Below are 18111 nucleotides of genomic sequence, written 5' to 3'. Positions count from 1 at the left end.
ACCAAAGGCATATTCACAAGAATGCACAGAATCATGCTTGCCTGAGTTTTGATAGAATTAGGCATTGGGCTCCCAAGTATAAGGAAAAGTAAATCACATTTTCTGGTCCGAAAACTCTTTTATTTTGTGCTTTCCTGAAATGCGATGGATAAGTGCCGCAGTGATGTATCGCTTCATGTATCACAGCTATTTGTCGAGGGTGGATCCCGCCTCCTTCGACACCGGCCAATATTAAATTTTCCGAAGCACTCTTGGTCTGTGAATGCTGACAGAAGTAAACTGTCACCATTTTTCAAACTTCATACAACCAGTGCTAAGTAATTCGATAGAATGTTATTACATCTTCGTTGTTGCGGGGACACATCTGTGCATGTAATTTGGTCTTTTGCATTTGTAAGACATTCGCAAAAGTAGGTGAACGATCCGGGAATTATCCTTTGTAACCACTTTTGTAGCCACCATAGCCGCCGCCATATCCACCATAGCCGCCTCCATATCCTCCGTAGCCGCCACCGTATCCACCATAGCCGCCACCGTATCCACCATAGCCGCCTCCATATCCTCCGTAGCCGCCACCATATCCACCATAGCCGCCTCCGTATCCTCCGTAGCCACCACCATATCCGCTTCCGAGGCCAGAGTGGGCTACAAGGGCTCCTCCACCACTGACTTTGTTGACGTGGTGAACCGTCCTCACAATGAAAGCTGGCCCCGCCACGGCTTTGGCAAAAGCAGGCCCGCCGCTAAGAAGGGCAACACTGCTGCCGACGCCTACACCGCCTACACCGCCGACGCCGCCCAAGCCACCACCTAGGCCACCATATCCGAGACCTCCATAGCCAAGGCCTCCGTAGCCGAGACCTCCGTAGCCGAGACCTCCGTAGCCGAGGCCACCATATCCTAGGCCTCCGTAGCCAGCGCCGCCATAGCCAAGTTTCCCGCCTGCTGCCACTGGGGAGAACACGTACACGGCGAGTACGGCAAACAAGGCAAATAGCTTCGTCTGCAAAACAAGATTGATAAAGAGTGAATACACCTTGTGCGTATTATGGTCTCTTTGTGAGAAAATTAGTTGCATCATGCTGGTAATGTTGTTATAAAACAAGGCGTCAAAAAAAGCGCTAGCACACAAATGACAGTTACCGGAATGCATTAAGGTGCGGTAATATATCAATGGCGGGATAATGTATTGGATTCTTGAGAACATAGACATAGAAGGTTCACACAGCGCTCAAAACTATCTGTTTGAAATATCAAATATGCGCACACCCCTCTTCAAAATGTTTAGTAATTTCACGGTCGTTTGTGTCGTTGGTGCAAATGGAATTTGGACACTTTTCTGCAAAGCTGTGGAGCATTTATTTAAGGTAGTTCAATTACTAACACCTTCAGTCTTCAAGCGAAATTTGGCGTTTTAGAGTGCTTGGTGTGGAAGAATGCCAAACACTTTAGTAAATGGCTTTGCCCGCAAAAAACAGCGAGTCGACAGAGCTAAATTTCTTGTGATAATTGTTTTCAAGACATCGAAACAACATAGAATAAAAATGATCAACACAAGTAAGTAATTCGTAGTGAGATACGCCTATATTATAAGCTGATACTTTGTGCCAAAGAAACGACAAAATAGCAAAGCATGCACATATGCAATGAAACTTGGTTCCTAATAAAGCTCGCGTGGCTTAAGTTTTGCGTTATGTTGAAGCAAAAGAAAAGTGCACAAGCCTAAGGAAAAGTCAATGCTAAATATGTTGATAGATTGATGAACACATGCATTGCACTAAATCCTTCGATATAAAGAAAAACAAGAGTACTCGAAACACCAACGGAATAGGCGGCATGCATCGGTCAGTATGCGATATACGCTGTAAAAAAGCAGGAGACACGCGACAAAAATACCATCACAAACAGAATACTGCAGTCGTAGTAGGCATGGAAGTGTATAAAATAGAGGTACGTTGGGACAAATAAGGGATTACAAATTGTAATATCATATATATATATATATATATATATATATATATATATATATATATATATATATATATATATATATATATATATTATGAACGGTATCACCTCAACATACCATTGTGTTGATACTTGACGTAACACCCAAGACAGCGAAGAATGGTGAACGTTTCATCTGGCCGAGTTTATATACGGTGTTGCAGCAGCAGCATCCGAGGCAAGCATCGCAGTGAGAGAAGGTGCTTCTAACCTATCAGAGAAGAGCATAAATAAGAAAGAAGCATAGCGACGAGCTGGAATGCGAGCTGAAAGCTGTTATCTCAGCCTTATTTAACTGAACCTGCGGTTTGACGACGAGAAAAGGACACGTTATCAGTGTTGCTATCAAGGGTTCATCTGCCCCGGAAGCAAAAGTGACTACTAAACTGAGCTGCCTGCACCACTTTGTCGCTTTTCAAGATTAGAGGAAGTCAGATGATTTTAATGCTTCATGCAAGCAGAAGGCAGTTCCTGGGCAAGAAGAGCACGTAAGGCGGAGATACGGCTTATTCACACTCTGACCTGCATCGCCAGTAGGCGTTTGGCGTTTGTCACAGCGTCGACTCCCGGGTGGTTTAATCTTTATAGGTCACTACTTCCCGTAGCTCACGGCGTATACAGTACAGGAAGCGTTGCGTGAATTAGGATTTTCTCTACAGCATCAGTTGCAGCATCACTTTTTGTTTCACCGTACTACTGTGATGTTTTTTTAAGACCTAAAATGAGCTGATTTTTCTTGATGGCAGTATTAAAAACACGAGAAATTCTCAAACTACGTGCGGCAGACGAGATTCGGGGTACCTCGAAAAGGCAAGGTTACCACTTTTTGGTGCGAATTACTGGAGTTTTTAGCAGTCTGTGGTCATATACCTTGCCGGAAAGCAAGGTATGTCGGTGCCCAAGAAGTCATTGCACATGTAACCTGGTACACATGTAACCGTCTAAATGTTTTACCACGCAAACCGTGATATCTCAATACACATAGCTCAAGCATGCAATGTCCGCAATATTGACGTAAACCGATTAGTTGTATGTCCTGTTCTTTATAACAGAAGTTTTATTTTACAAGTGATGCACACTCACAACACGTTTATCCAGCGTTCTCTTTTTGTAATTTGAAGAAATAGTGATTGGAGCAATTGTCCTTGTTGTAGAATTAACACCGTGATGAAATCCGGACACTGAATTATATTTAGAAAATATCTATCTAAAGTCCGAAGAAAATTTTAGGCTGGTACATATAAAAAAGGCGCACTAAATAAAAATCATTCCAGTTGCGCAAAAACAGTCAGTTGTCAGAATATTGAAATAGATATTCTTGCCCTGATAGGAGGCTCGGTAAGCCACAGAAGAAGGAACAAAGGAGGGTGCAGATTTCACCTTTCAGTTGGCCCACCAGATGTCACGAGATTATAAATTTTGAAGGCGTCCGCTGGAGCGCAATGAAAGTTTTCTTTGTAGAGATGGGCGACATTGTTCTTACAAAGAGGGTAAGTCTTGACATGTTTCAAGAACGTTTACAGAAATACAAATATCGAAATACCGATAAATAAATTGTGATTCGTGGTTGTGTACTGATGCAGGGGCAGAAGGGATTACGCACAAGCATTAAAAAGCATTCTACATTCTTTTTTTTTTCTTTCTAATAATGAACCTCTGATTGCTATACTAAACAAACTCCAATTTTTTAGTACATTTTACGGGCATATACAGCATTACTGCTCGTGTTTATTAGCGTCCCTTCAAGAACAACTTTGCTGTAGCTTTGAAGGCCCATTCCTCGCGTGGTAGACCAAAAACACATGTGATTTTGAAGATGGTGAGAAAAACGACAAGGTAAAAGTGGGAGCCAACATTTCGACAGGAGGACTTGGCTTTTTGAAGGCGACATGTGCTTTCCTCGGCATAGGATACAGGTTGTCCGAGCTAACTTTAGCCTGGATTTAAGAATATGCGAATGCCACGCAGCTGGACTGAACGAAGGTATTGATGCTTATCGTCGCTTGAATACACTCAATTTTTTTTTATTCCGCCTAATTAGATGATTAGTTTAAACTAATTCATCCAGTTTCCAAATAGTATGATCAGTTGAAAAGTGTCAATGAGAAGATTGTAGAGCGACATGAAAAACTTCCGCTACAGCTTTGTGTTCGTCAATACCTGCTAAGTAAAAGTGTTTTTCCGAGCGTGAAATGAGCCCGCAAGCGTACGCGAAATTGCTGCACGACTGGCCGCTCGAGGCACTCCGCGTGCATTCGCGGGCTTCTTTCGCGCTCGGAAAACGACTTTTATGTGGCACGTATTGAGCAACAGAAAGCTATACCAGAAGTTTTTCATGTCGCTCTAGAATTTTCCCTTGTACATATTTCATCTAATTAGAATATTTCAGAAGTTGAATAATATAATTAGGAATAACTACCTAATTAGATAGAGTGAAAAAAATACAATCTGAGTATCTGCAACCGACTGCAAACAACATTGCTATGTTCTCATTCCAGCTACGTGGCATCCTCACAGTTTAAACTCGGGCTATATTTAGCTGGGACAACCTGTACATGCCTAGGGTTCTTTTAACGGGAAGAGAGGGTAGGGCGAGTGGGTTAGGCCACCACCGAAGGTGTGTTATGCGCCTCCCCCCCCCCCCCCCCCCGAGGGTGTAGAACTGAAAATAAAGCGGTGCTATGCACGCGGCCGGTAACCTAGCCGTTTCCCAGCCGGCCGTGACATCAGCCGCGTGCACAGCCCCCCTTTATTATCTCCTTCGCTGGACGTCACTGAGCTATTGTCGCTCTGAGGGAGAGCGAAACGTATGCTAAAGTGGAATCAATGTATAATTAAATAGAGAAAACAAGAGAGAACTAAGCAACAAAATGAAGATAACTAAGTACTGTTGCCTATAGCCTGAAATTTAGCATAGCACTAAAGCTCCCTTTGTCATGTTTGTGCTGTTTGGTTTCTATGTTTTGGACTTATGGGTGAGGTATGATTCTCAGTATTTGCTTTCTCGTTCACGACGAAAATTTGACTGTAAGATGTGGATCTTACGTTCAACAAGGTTACAACTTGGTTGGTTGAAATGCTCGGCGACGGCTTTCGAAAGCTTTTTTTTTTGTGTCCGCGCGATGTCCGTTTAATACGGCGTGTATTGATGGCCCATTTTCACCGATATATTGTTTCTTACACAAGGAACACTCGGGTGTGATTTATATTGCCACCTGGTGTTTTGAGCCAGCAAACGGTCAGCATTGCGTGCCCAGCAAGAACGGCGAAGAAGAAGGCGAAGTCAAAGATGCCAGCTGGTGGTTCGTCCCGTCGTGTGGGGCGTTTTTCATGTCTGGCTGCTGGTACAATTGCTTAGTGTTGCCTTAGCGGGTGACAATATGCTTGAATGTTCATTCTGTAAGAAACAATAGATGGGGGAAACAGGACAAAACTAAATCATGGGGTTTGAACTGCCGAAACAACGATCTGATTATGAATAATGCCGTAGTGGGGGGACTCCAGAAATTTGGACCACCTGGGATTCCTTAACGTGCCCCTAAATCTAAGTATGCAGGTGTTTGCACGTATCGCTCCCATCAGAATGGAAAATGGCCGGTATTCCATCTCGCCACCTTGTGTTTAACAGACCAACACCATAACCCCTAAGCAGCCATGGCAGGTGACACAGCGCAATCAATGAACGTCAGATTAAAGGGACATCGCGCGAATACAGCTTAAAACTTCCCATGAGCGTCGCCGATCATTTTAACCAACCAGGGGTGCTATGCAGGATGCGTCGAGTTTGGCGAAACTCGGGATCTTCACGAGCTCTGGCGACACCCCAAGATGAAAGCACGAATGGTACCGAGACACAGTTTATCTTTCGACAAGCCTCCAGTTTCATTGGTTGATCTAGATTCACTCTGGCTGGCTATCATTCCTTGGGCGTTGCCTTCTGGGCGGTCGACAAACAGGGGATCACGTGATCGTACCGTCGGTGCATGGTCGCGCCTTCTTTCACTTGTTTATCGTTCCACCGAGTGCATTACACGCACAAGCGAGTTATAAAACAAATGCATTTAGTACAATATTATTAGTTAGTTTAACGTGGTTTAACAGCATTTTAAAGCTTACAAGATGTACACTGAATGTATATTCGACTAATTTGTAATTTAGTACGCTTCGCATTATACCACGAGGGAACGCTGTGGTGGCGTCATCACATACATTCATCGGGCGAGCATGGCGGCTAAGCATCGGCGATGCCCAGTGTAAACAAACTCGTACTACGAGCTTGCAGTGCGCGACGTAGTGATCAGGCTAGACGATGACCACTATTTCTTGGATAGTTCTGTTGCTCCGTGAGCAATCTTTCCGTGCACCCCGAAAGACTGCCAATAGCTTAGGCGATTTTACAGATCGCAACGCGTACCTACTGTTCACGGCACAATCCTGAACAAACAACTTATCCGGTGCTGCTTATGTGAGTGCGCTGAGTTCCTCCACTCTGCGTGACTGCGAGCGTCACGAATATTGCACAGTGTGTGCAAAAGGAAGACAGTCGATATAGCTACGATGCGACAAAGAGGTGGTGCCGACCATGGTTCTCGCAACCAACAGAGTGAAGGAGGCATCGACAAACTGCAGATAAGTATATTTCTACTGTTTCATATTTAGCATAATAATAGTGCACGGATTAAGTCACTTTCGTAGTAACGAACTGAATGTCCAGCAGTTTAAAAAAGGCATTGAGAGCCAATGAGTGCTCGTGGTGTTACATGTACGTGGGCCCGCGAAAATATGGAAAATATAAAAGTAACCTTCACTAACTTAGTGGTATAACAGAAATTCATCAGCGACATTCAGCCCGCAGAATCTATGAAAGAGTATCTTTGTCCAAGTGAAATATCAATAACAGGTACTGATATAAAGCAGGAAACTTATGCAAAAATTTAATGGGTTGAACATCACATGGGAGGCATTTCCCAATCGTGATCGCCACGTTACCGATATCCTTGAAAAATGTTTAGAATCGTTGGATTCTACCGGTTATCCAATATGGGACATAAACCTGGAGGTTAACAAAGAAACTTGAGAAGTCGAGGACTGTGCAGAAAGCGAAGTAACAAAAATTGTTGGAGATAGCATTAAGGCAGGAAGACAGTGGTGTAGTAAACCGTGGCAACTGATATGCTAGTTGAGATTAAGAAAAAAAAATGGAATCGGTGGGCAGGCAATGCACGTCTTCAATCACTTGTTGCCAATTTATAGCAGGTGTTTACATAAGCATGAGAGAATGGATGTCAAGGAGAGAGAACTGCAGCTGAGGATGGTAGAAAATTGCATAATGGGACAAAAATATGATGATTGTAGGCATAGGATGCAATCAGCTCGCATAAGAAGGGATTGTAGGGAGCGCCATTGATTTTGCAGTGAACAAAAATAGGTTTGTGGTGCTGACAGTAGAGACTCGTGAAGGTGCGAGGACACCTCAGCTGTTGGCACACTAATAAACATTACAATTGGCTCTGAAAAAAACCTGTTATGAAAAATAAAGCAATGTTATCCCGACAATTTTTTTATTATGCATACACTAAAGGCTTCCACAGTTAAGGGCAGTTAGTACCAATAGTGCAATGACCATTTTTATTTGTAAATAATGGTTTATATGCGATTGATTCATTCCAACAATCCACTTTTTTTGCAGCAAAACATTCTGCTGCTGGAGGCATTCAACCGCCTGGTGGCAGTAGGCGAGCGCCAGGCACATGCTCTTGAGTGTGGCAACAGTAGCTCTGCAACAGTAGGATCAGTGCCCTCACTGCTTTCCAGTCGAACCCCCAGAACACACCTTACAAAGGAGCTTTCAGTTTATTATTTTGTTTATTATTCGAGAGCATGAATAAAATTATTGCAGTAAACATTGTGCTGTGCATATTGGGACACTTGTAACATGCACTTGATGTCTCTTCAAAATGGGCAAACACGTAAAACAACCTGTGGCACTATTGGACCGTGTAAATGAAAAAGACACTAATGCAGCATATACATCATTGTGCTGTTTGTTCTTTCTATGTGCAAGAATGCAGTGGGTGTTGATTAGCCACAATATGAACGGTCTGTGTATTTCACAATGAAAAGACAGGAAACGGCATGACCTTAATAATGCTATCACCTATAGACTGTGCACATGAATGCAACACTCCCCGATTTAAACGTGCCATTACATGCATGTTCGATACCACATATTTTTTAACAATGTCATATATTTGCATGTACTAATTTTCACACAGCTTAAGCCCATGCGTAGCTCACTTGTGATGTATCCATTTCATAGGCCAAATAATTGTACACTTTGTCCTTTTGTGTTGTATGAAAAGTGGCATCCTCTCGTCGGATACAACTTCACAAGACAGGAGAGGCCCCGCCCAGATGACCAAAGCGCAGCAGCCGATTGCCTCCATGTCTAAAGAAATAGTCCCTCTCCAGTGAGCGGGTATTAGTGCGTCCAGCGGCACGATGTCAGTGTAGAGTGTGTGCCCATTGGTGCAGGCTTGTGTTCACCTGCCATTAAAGTGCAGGTTCTGCGGCCTCCTAAAGCCGTATCAGACTATAGAATCACGTAATGCCTTACACTGGTTGCATAGCCTTTAGCAACTTGATAGCACACAGTGATCAGGTACAGAAATCTATAAAGGCACTCCAGCAAAGCTGGCTGGCCACACTTCCATTATGAGGGGCTGTAAACAGTTCTCGTCAAATATTCCCATGACATCCTAGAAAAAGAGGTGGTGTTTGGCACTTTAGAAGCAAAAACACATTACAGTGAATGTTGCGTACCACGTTAAAACAAACTGAGCTTGGTTATCTGCACAGCATGTAATGGAAGCTTGTGCTTCACATAGGAAACAAAGTGCTCTGTCCAGTAGAATTGTCGAGTTCGCTGTGGCACCTATTATGTCATTAGTGTCAACATACAAATTTTCAAAGGCCATTCATTTCACCATTATTTTTGTATGAAGGTTCTTTCAATCAGTGCTTGTATTACATGAGCAGGTGGATTTGATTGCAAAGCTTTGTTTGCAAACCCTCAGACTTCCATAATTGTGTGGCAAGGCACCGGCATGGTGTCGAATAGCTCACACTTCCTCGGTCCTGCACCAAAGAGGCCCAATGCTCTATTTGAAGTTGGATCGCGCAACAATTCGATGGCACACAAAGAAGAGTAATACACACAGCAGAGCGTTCTGCTGTGTGTATTTCTCTTCCTCGGTCCTGCACCAAAGAGGCCCAATTCTCTATTTGAAGTTGGATCGCGCCACAATTCGACGGCACACAAAGAAGAGTAAGACACACAGCAGAGTGTTCTGCTGTGTGTATTTCTCTTCTTTGTGCCCCGTCGAATTGTTGTGCAATTCAGCTTCAAGCTTTTATACCAATACAATGAGTCTTCAACCTCAACAATGATCTAGTTATTAAGCCAAAATGGCACACGTCTTTGAAATGTCCCAACAAGAATTAGCTCTCCAACAAATCACCACGAGCATAAAATTTTGCTGCACAGGTGTATGCACGTGCCATATTCTGTACCACTAAACTCACAGGAATCAAAGGGGCAAGCATTAACCAGCCTTACTGCTGCCGTTACCATCCACATCATGACACCAATAGAAAGACAGTGCTGCGTTTCAGTAAAGGGAGTGCCGGAGGGAAAGGCGTGACAGCGAGGCTTACAATAAAAATAGCATTTACAAGACATGTTCAATGCCAAAATATGCTGCATATCGCTCATCCTACCTTGGCATTGCGGCAAGCTTTTACACGTTTGAGCATGTCACAGTTTGTGTAATCATTGGTCTAAAGCTGTGAAAAAGGTCTATTCGCTCTGCAGTCTTTGTTTGTATCATGACAGGTTAAAGACCAACTTTTCATTGTCATCTGCACCACATTTCTCCCGATATGTAATTTTGCCTTGGTGGTTCACATCTTCACGCACACCGAGTTCTGCAGAGCATTGGATCTCCATTGTTCTACTGCTGACGAATTAGAGCCCCATTATGAGAGGAAAATATATGATTTGTTCATACAGAATAACGCCGCCCCCCCCCCCCCCCCCCCCAAAAGAAGTTACACTGAACCACGGGCACATGCACCAACAGTGAACACAGCAAACACTGTGAAGTATTTTCTTCATGCAAGCCAGCACACTAAGATTCTTAATGCATTTTCATTTTGCCATACATGCATAGGCACAACCGGCTTGGCGCGACATCCGCATCTCGCACTGCAATTGTGCAATGCCTTGCTGTTTCATAGTGTGGTCGATAGATGACGCATGACCAAAGTACAGCATTATGCATACTGAGTAACTTTTACTAAGTAATCTCATAAAAAATCCCAAGTTCTTTATGAGATTAGCATTCACAGGGTATTTCACACAATTTGTGATATCCATTTATCTAGTTATACTTCATTAACTTCTTTTCCCAAAAAGTGAGCCATTTGGAAGGCACCCTGATAGACAAGTAGAACAATCGGTAAAACGTCAGCAACCAGCGAAAAAGTCAGTATCATAGGCTGCCGCATGTGTGATGTCGGTAACACAAAATTTAAGTCGGCTACACAGAAGTGACAAATTTGGCAATATGGTTCGTCTAGACATTGCTTCAATGCTAATCACAGTAACGCTGACATTGAAGGCACCTTAATTCCTACGAACGTTCCGTCGACACACCCGACTACGTTCGCAATGTTCCCGCGAAGTAAGAAGCGTTCTTTTATAAATGCCCGCTCAGCCGCAGTCTTCGGGAAAGCCAGCCACCGCTTCCGCACTGCCGCGTCAATAAGCGCATCAGACATCTATGACACAGAGGCTCACAGTAGTTTTATGACGTCCAATGTAGCACTCGGCGCCGACGCTTCCCTGAAAACTCCCAGTCCCGTAGAAATGGAGGGCGCAGAGGACTTGCTCTTCGACGGTGAGCGAATGAAGCCCGCCACGCTGTCTCCGCAGACGAGAGTCTTCGCCTAGCTCGTCACACAGCCAGCGCACTGACGTCTTCGACAGGCCAAAATGACGCTGAAACTCCACGGCGGTCATGTAGGTGAACGGGTCCGGACGGTCATACTGACGCTTGCTGCCGCTGGATGCAATGAAACAGGCTGCTGCTGCCGCCGCCATGTTCCCGAGTTGAACTCGGAGGGGGTTTCGCGATGTACGAGTTTAGCACGAGTTCGCCTGTCAATCAAAACCACAGGTCACGCCCCGCGCGAGGCATGTCACTCTTGTGCGCGCACCCACTACAGTTGGGCCACGCCCAACTTCCGGCAACAGCGACGCGGTGTCGAGCTGAGAGGCATCAACAATCTTGACCGCCAACATAAAACGCGCACAACGCACTGTCATCGGTGATGTACTGAGCACCATTATCAAAAACAAAGTTTTGACTGTCGCTGGCTTATGCATACATCTCGGGCTGAGATGGCCACACAACACGGTTTCATGGCCTGCATTGTGGCGCGTAGCGCACAGTAAATAATTATCGGCACGTCACTGTAGCTGCTTACAAGGCGTCGATGCGCCGAGGGTGACGACGATGCTGAGGAGTGCGTATCGCAGCAGTCGTTTGAGATGACTGCTCTGTCATCGGTGATGTATCGGAGCCACAACGTCGTAAACACGATCAGCGTCCGAGAATCGCTCGCTCTTCTAGACCCAGTGCAATGGCATTTCTTCATCCCAAACAGTGCGCCCTCAACAGTTCCAACACCTTCCTCAGTTCGAAGTCTCATTTCATAACCGCACGCAAGAGCCCTCACCTGTCAAAATGCGATTGCTGCGGTGACGTTACGATATCCTTCTGCGATCGCTGGTGGCTCCAGCAAAAGTAATCCGCAAGCACCTTGGTGCGCACAAAACACTCAAATACTGCGTACATGCGCTCAGAGGCACTTTCAGTGGGCAAGCGATGACAAGCGATGAATTGTGTCGATGGGAAGCACGCACTTCTTCGCAATACATCGCCGAGGCTTCGCGCACAAAGATAAACTGGTACATTTTCACTAAGCTGCATCACTACGGACCGCCATTTTACAGCGACAGCCGCTGCTCTCGTATTTATGACTAGTACATCGTTTTTAGTCGGTAAAGCGGGGGCCTTAAGGCGCCTGCGACGAACAGCCGCATCACGACGCTGCATTTCCATTCCCCTAATAGAGAAAGAGTGGTGATCACTGACATTATTGAGAATAGCACTGTATCGCCCCTAGGCGACTTCTCACCGTATGAATTGCCTCGTGCGTGCGACCCGCTTCAATGTATCCGCTTCTAAGCTTTCGCCTCACTGTCGCCACTCGCGGCAAGAAGTGCAAAATTTAATAATTTGCTCGATCACCGTTTGTCATCAGAAATTTCTAGCATTCAAAACGAAAAACAAACACTTAAAGAAATAAAAATGTTTGTTATTTTAATTGTTGTATTTTAACGTATTCGTTTGAGCGAAAGCGCAGGTGCAAGAATGCGCCGCATGTACCCTGTTCGCATTCGATTTAGGATAGAAAGATAGTTCTCGAAAGAAGACGCACGCCCTTGACGCGCCCGGAAAAGGCGTGGCAAGCGGCTTACGGCAAGTCTGCAGACAGACAGCGGGACAGTCATGGTATTGCTAAGTTGCGATAATCCGTTGATAACAATACGCGGCGCTGGCGCGTTTCGTTGTGCAGCCGTCTGTGCTTGAAACGTAGAAGCAGCGTGCCGCGCAGGGTGCGCCCATGTTGTCATACGCGGCTTTTTGTCTACATATTTTTTTGCCTGCAGCCTTCGCGCGTTTCACGCTATCTCCGTTCACTGACTGCCGTCGAGCAAACACGGGTAAAACTCGGGTAAACGAGAAACTCGACGCATCCTGCATAGCACCCCAGGTCACAACATTCATGACCAAACTCTACATCTTACATCACATTTCCGTTCTTAACAAGAAAAGAAACACGTGAATTATACCTCATCCATAAGTTCAAGAATAGGCATACGGCTTTCAAGGTGAGCTTTAGAATCTATAGGCTATGATAAATTTCAAGTTATAGACAACAGCACTTAGCAATTTTCATTTTGTTGCTTACTGTATATATTTTTTTGTTTCCTTCCTCGTCTTCTTCATTCGTTTTGATTTATTTATTTATTTATTCATTTAGTTATTCAATTTCATTAATTTTTCGCCGCGAGCACCATTTTCTGCCGTCCCTTTATTATATCTTTCCGACAGACGATAGCTCACTGACATCCAGCAAAGCAAATAATAAAGGGGCGCTATCCGCACGGGCGGTGACGCGGCCGGCACACAAGACCGTGTCACTAGCACCTTTTTATATATATAGCACACCATTACATTCAACTATACACACTCACCGCTAACACACCTTCAGTTGTTGCCTCACCCGCACTACCCTTCCTCTTCTTTAGCAGAACCTTACCCATATATACTGTGCCGGGCAACGCATATGTCGCCTTGAAAAAGACAAGTACTCTTGTCGAAACATTGGGTCGTTGCTCTTCTCTTGTTCTCGTTTAGCTCACAGTCTCTAATTTCCCATCTCCAGTCTTGCCGATGTTTGCCATTTGAATTTGAAGATGCACTACTGGAGTGAGCCGCGGTTGTATGTGCAGCAACGAGGGCTGCTTACGATCAGGAGTGATGCTGCGTATTTCGTGCACATAGACAAAGTTGCATGGACGTGAGCAGATCATAGGCAAAACTTTGCCCATGGAATGCTAACAAAAAAATAATATTCGAGGATAACATTTCTGTGTATGGGCTTGAAATTTTTATAAGAATATCCGCAAACGTTTGCAATGCATAACAAAAGAACAGTGACTACGTGTCGCAACGAAGTTTCAGCGATAGTCGTAATTCGACCGCAATGACCACCTGATACCAGCCACTTTCTTTATAGGACGATACCTTACCGTTAACACCTACAATCCCAAGAAATCCGCAACATAAAAAAGTTCCAGTGGCGTTTCACTGCGTGAACGCGGGTGAGGCGCAAGCGTATGGGTGCTATAGAGCACCCGAAGCTATCGGCCCTCTGTGCACCTAGACGCCTACGCTGTCCGCATCGCAAATCGCATTCAAGACGGGGCTCGCGCGCCCGCGCCACACGCGGCAGCCGCCCAAAGAGAACATCCCTCCCCCAGAGGGAAGGCGGCGAGCTTCCCCTCGCTTTGCTTCCTTACTCACGCGAGACCACGCGAGATTCAGCAGACGATCGCAACTTTTCACTCGCACACGCCTCGCGCGGCGCGCGAGGACGATGTTATCTAGCATTCCTGCATGTGCTCCCGCCATATACAGGGATACTAGTGCTATCACGAAACGAACCCTGTACGTCTGTATCTGCAATAAAACATTGAAGGGCACCTTGTCAATTCTCAAGTGGGCTCGTTGAAAGCCTGTGCCCATTCGAGCGACTGTGCCATGCCTGTTTTTTCGGTTTTTTTTTTGTGCATGAAACTCCCAGAGGAATGGGCACAGGGTTTCACCGAATACGCTTTGCAATTTAGAAAGTGTCCTTCAAATATTTTTGTTTTTGACAAACACTGCCAAAGTCTACTTTGAAGTAAATTATCGAGTGTTTTTTAATGAATTCTTTGCGCACTTGTTTTAAAGCCCCATGAATTCCTTATGCTTGGCTGGGTCGACGTCTACGATAGCTGCCATGTGGTCGCTGAAATGTACCGATATGTACTCGAAATTTTTTGTAGTTAGATATGTCTGTTGCGGCCACGTGTAATCGTTTCTTTTTTATTTCTCAGTTCGTTAGGTGACGGGTGGCATTTACCATTTGTTACTTTAATTAACGGAACATGTTGACTAACCAGTGTTATTAGCTTGTTTTTGAGCAAATCCCATTTATATTGAACTGTTCGGTTACTGAAACAAGCAAGTAATACACTAACAAGAAATGTTTCAAGTTCAGCGTTAATAACACTGTAATTTCCTGTGTTATAGTCACGAATTATCTTAGTTGTGGGACCAAAAATACGGGGCGATACGTTAAGGTTTAATTGCATTAATTTATGGTCACTGAAACCTTCTAAATATGTTATTTTTTCAACAGTATTAGGGACTGTTCTGAATACTAGATCCAATATATTGGAATCACGAGTGGGTTGACTTACGATCTGTGACAGGTTGAAATTCAATGTTAAGGCAATGAAGTCTGAGGAAAGGTGGCAGGTCGATGATAACTGCTTCCGGATTATGGAGGGAAGATTAAAGTCGCCGAAGAGAAAAATACATTCAGCCGGACAAGCCCTAACGGCGTGAGTTATGCTGTTTCGCAGGTCGCTAACAAACAACACACTTCAGTCAGGAGCATGATAACAGCAACCTAACAATAACGTTTCAAAACGAGACATGCACGCAACCTAGAAAATTGATAGGTTAGTGTCAAATCAATTAAATGAGATGTTACCGTCTTCCTAACGCCTATAAGTACGCCTCCACCTCGTTCATTAGTGCGATCACATCGGTAAATATTATATGTGGTATGTGTGGGACCTATTTAATTGGGTGAAACGTCAGAATGGAGCCATGTTCCCGTGAAGTTGATGATGTCAGAACCTGTATCGTCTAGGAAAGAATAGACTTGACCGAGGTTGCGCACCAGGCTTCGAATATCAGTAAATGATATTGATAGTGACGATATATGATCCGAGGTTCTGGTGCCTGATGGCAGTCATGGGTTCAAGCGCTATGCTTCAGCTATCTGCTCAGCTGCACTACTGTGCTAGTGACGCCGTCGTACACGTAGGTTGTGTCATCTATGCGCATTCTGTCGACGCTGAGCTTCAAATACTTTTTTTTTTGCCTTCGCGAATTCGATCAGTTTTCTTCTTGCTTCTAGTGTAGCTGGGGAGAAGTCTTGTCGTATCCAAAATCCGGAGCCCTTAAGCTTTCGTGCAGCTGACAAGATGCGTTCTTTATCCTTATAGAAGGTCAATTTCGCTATGATCGGTCTCTTTTTGTTACCGGCGGGCTTGCCTATTCTATGTGCCCTTTCGAAGTGCGTGCTTGATAGGCTTAAGTCAAGTTTTTCGGCACAGAAGTCGACAATTTTCTGCTCCGACGCAGCCCAGTAATCTTTTTCGTCGTCCGTTATGTTAAAGAAGAGCAGGTTTGAGAGTCGCTTTTTATTCTCAGTGTCATTGCACCGTGAAGTATTGTGGCCAATCGATCAGATAAACGCGAAGGATACCAGCGCCTGCTGTTGTGACAGCCGAATTTCCGGATGCGGGGTATCGACCAACGCGGCGATCTTGGCGTTCAGCAGCTTGATTTCACCTTCAGCGGCCTCCTGTTTTTGTTTCGAAACTATCAGTTCAGCAAATAGTGTTACCTGCTCGTTTTGTAGCTATTTAAACTTGTTTATAACTGCCGTATTACTAGCTTTGACACTAGCTAGTTCAGAAAGCAAGTGTGAGTGCTCTTCTAATTTCCTAATAGCTTGTAGTGCAGCAGCAAAAGCTTATTCTTGAGCCTTAGTCATTGGTCCAGGATTAGTTTCAACGTCTCGCGACAGCATCAGTGTTATTGCAGAGAAGGCATAGCATATTTCACACGCAAGAGCCAAGAACTGTTTCAGCACATCATTCAGGTCTCGTGGCACGACACTACCAACAAGCAGTAATTACAGGATTTAACGCAAGCAGCACCTTACAGGTAACTTACCTGAAAAGGCAACGGGCGTAAGCCTGCCATTCTGGAAGTGGTGTCGTGCCCAAGTGAAGCGGCTGCCAGCTGACGATTATGAAGACATCCGGTTGCGTCCACCATAGTCGTGCTGGATCCATGTTGCCAGATGAGCTGGCTGGTTGTATCCAAGCTTTGCGTCCGGCGCAACCATGGCGGCCGTGCTGTAAGCGGCTCCTCTGCAGCAACACGGCACGAACCGAGCAGTCTGGAACACACGACCCAGGTGAGTGTTATATTCAGTATCGTTATTCATTTCAGTTCTTTATACCCCAGGGGCGCTTCTGTTCTTCATTATATATTTGGTTGTATATGCTAAATAAACGGCTTTTTACTTCGGGACGGCTGGAGTCTGACTTCCACCTGCGGTCAACACCACATTGGTGACGAGGATTTCGTGAACGTACCCCTATCCCCCCTGCGCCGTCCGTATCCGCCCACCATGAGCTTCACCGGGCTTGCTCCGCCACCGTTTTTCCTTCCGACGCCAGGCCGTCCGTCATTGCCATGGGAGCAGTGGGAGCAGATGTTCAACGTGTACTTGCTGGCAGCCGGAGCCGCCGCATTCAAGCCGGAGCAACGCAAGGCTATTCCTTTGCATTGTTTGGAGGCGGAAGGCCAGCGTATTTATCAGACGCTACATGCAGGGACCAGCGCCGCAGCACCGGCCACGCCAAGTGCCGCAGCACTCGCCGATGACAAGTCTGTCGTGGCCCCTCCTGACGAATACGAATCTGCACTCGCCGCAATACGGCACCAGTTTTCGACGTCGCGCAACGTTATCATCGAGCGTCATCTCTTTCACCGTCGCAGCCAACACACAGGCGAGTCCGTTCATGACTTTGTTGCCGCTCTACGGGAGCTAGCGTCACATTGTTCGTTTGCCTCGCAAGATGATGCGAGAAAAAATCGTTGCCGGCGTAGCTTCTACTCGCGTACGTGAGCGGTTACTGCTCGAGGGTTCCACACTTTCATTCGAGAATTCTGCTCGAATTGCACTTCAGTTTGAGCAGGCGGCTGAAGAGCTAACGGAGCTCTCTGCTTCGGTCGAAGCAATTTCATTGCGGCAGCGTCGAAAACCATCGTCGCATTCTTCGAAAAAGAATTCACAACCAGCAGCCACCTTAGAGCAGAATTTAACGAGGAGCGCGGGCGGCTCACGTGCGCCGCAGCGGAACCGCCCCCCTCAGCAGAACCGAGAACAGAGTAGCCGCTCCGGCTCGCCACATTGTTTCCGATGCGGCTTGCGGAACCACATCGCGTCAGCGCTGCAGTGCCCAGCGCAAGGCAAGACTTGTTCGTTTTGCGGTCGCAAGGTCCACTTTCAAAGGGTATGCAACCGCAAGCTAACTCAAATGCAAGGCCGAGTCCG

The 18111-nt window shown here is 45.5% G+C and overlaps 1 protein-coding gene across 3 annotated transcripts; it reads right to left on the bottom strand.

Moving 5' to 3' along the window:
- Positions 1–107: 107 nt before the first annotated feature.
- LOC139055374 (chorion class B protein B.L1-like) lies at positions 108–17492 on the bottom strand. 3 transcript variants are annotated; one of them, XM_070532809.1, is made up of 4 exons: positions 17147–17492; positions 16719–16947; positions 2087–2213; positions 108–1003 (listed from the first exon to the last, which is right to left on the bottom strand). In XM_070532809.1, the coding sequence occupies exons 1-4, from the start codon at positions 17181–17183 to the stop codon at positions 431–433; spliced, it is 966 nt and encodes a 321-aa protein (XP_070388910.1). In that variant the 5' UTR covers positions 17184–17492; the 3' UTR covers positions 108–430. The 3 variants fall into 3 exon arrangements, with proteins under 3 accessions (XP_070388910.1, XP_070388911.1, XP_070388912.1); XM_070532810.1 differs by lacking the exon at positions 17147–17492 and having other exon boundaries at positions 2087–2218; positions 16719–16822; XM_070532811.1 differs by lacking the exons at positions 2087–2213; positions 17147–17492 and having other exon boundaries at positions 16719–16832.
- Positions 17493–18111: the final 619 nt, after the last annotated feature.

The sequence above is a fragment of the Dermacentor albipictus genome, chromosome 2 (assembly GCF_038994185.2).
Source record: "Dermacentor albipictus isolate Rhodes 1998 colony chromosome 2, USDA_Dalb.pri_finalv2, whole genome shotgun sequence".
In the NCBI taxonomy this organism is placed as follows: Eukaryota; Metazoa; Arthropoda; class Arachnida; order Ixodida; family Ixodidae; genus Dermacentor; species Dermacentor albipictus.
This window is presented reverse-complemented; position numbering and strand designations above follow the sequence as displayed.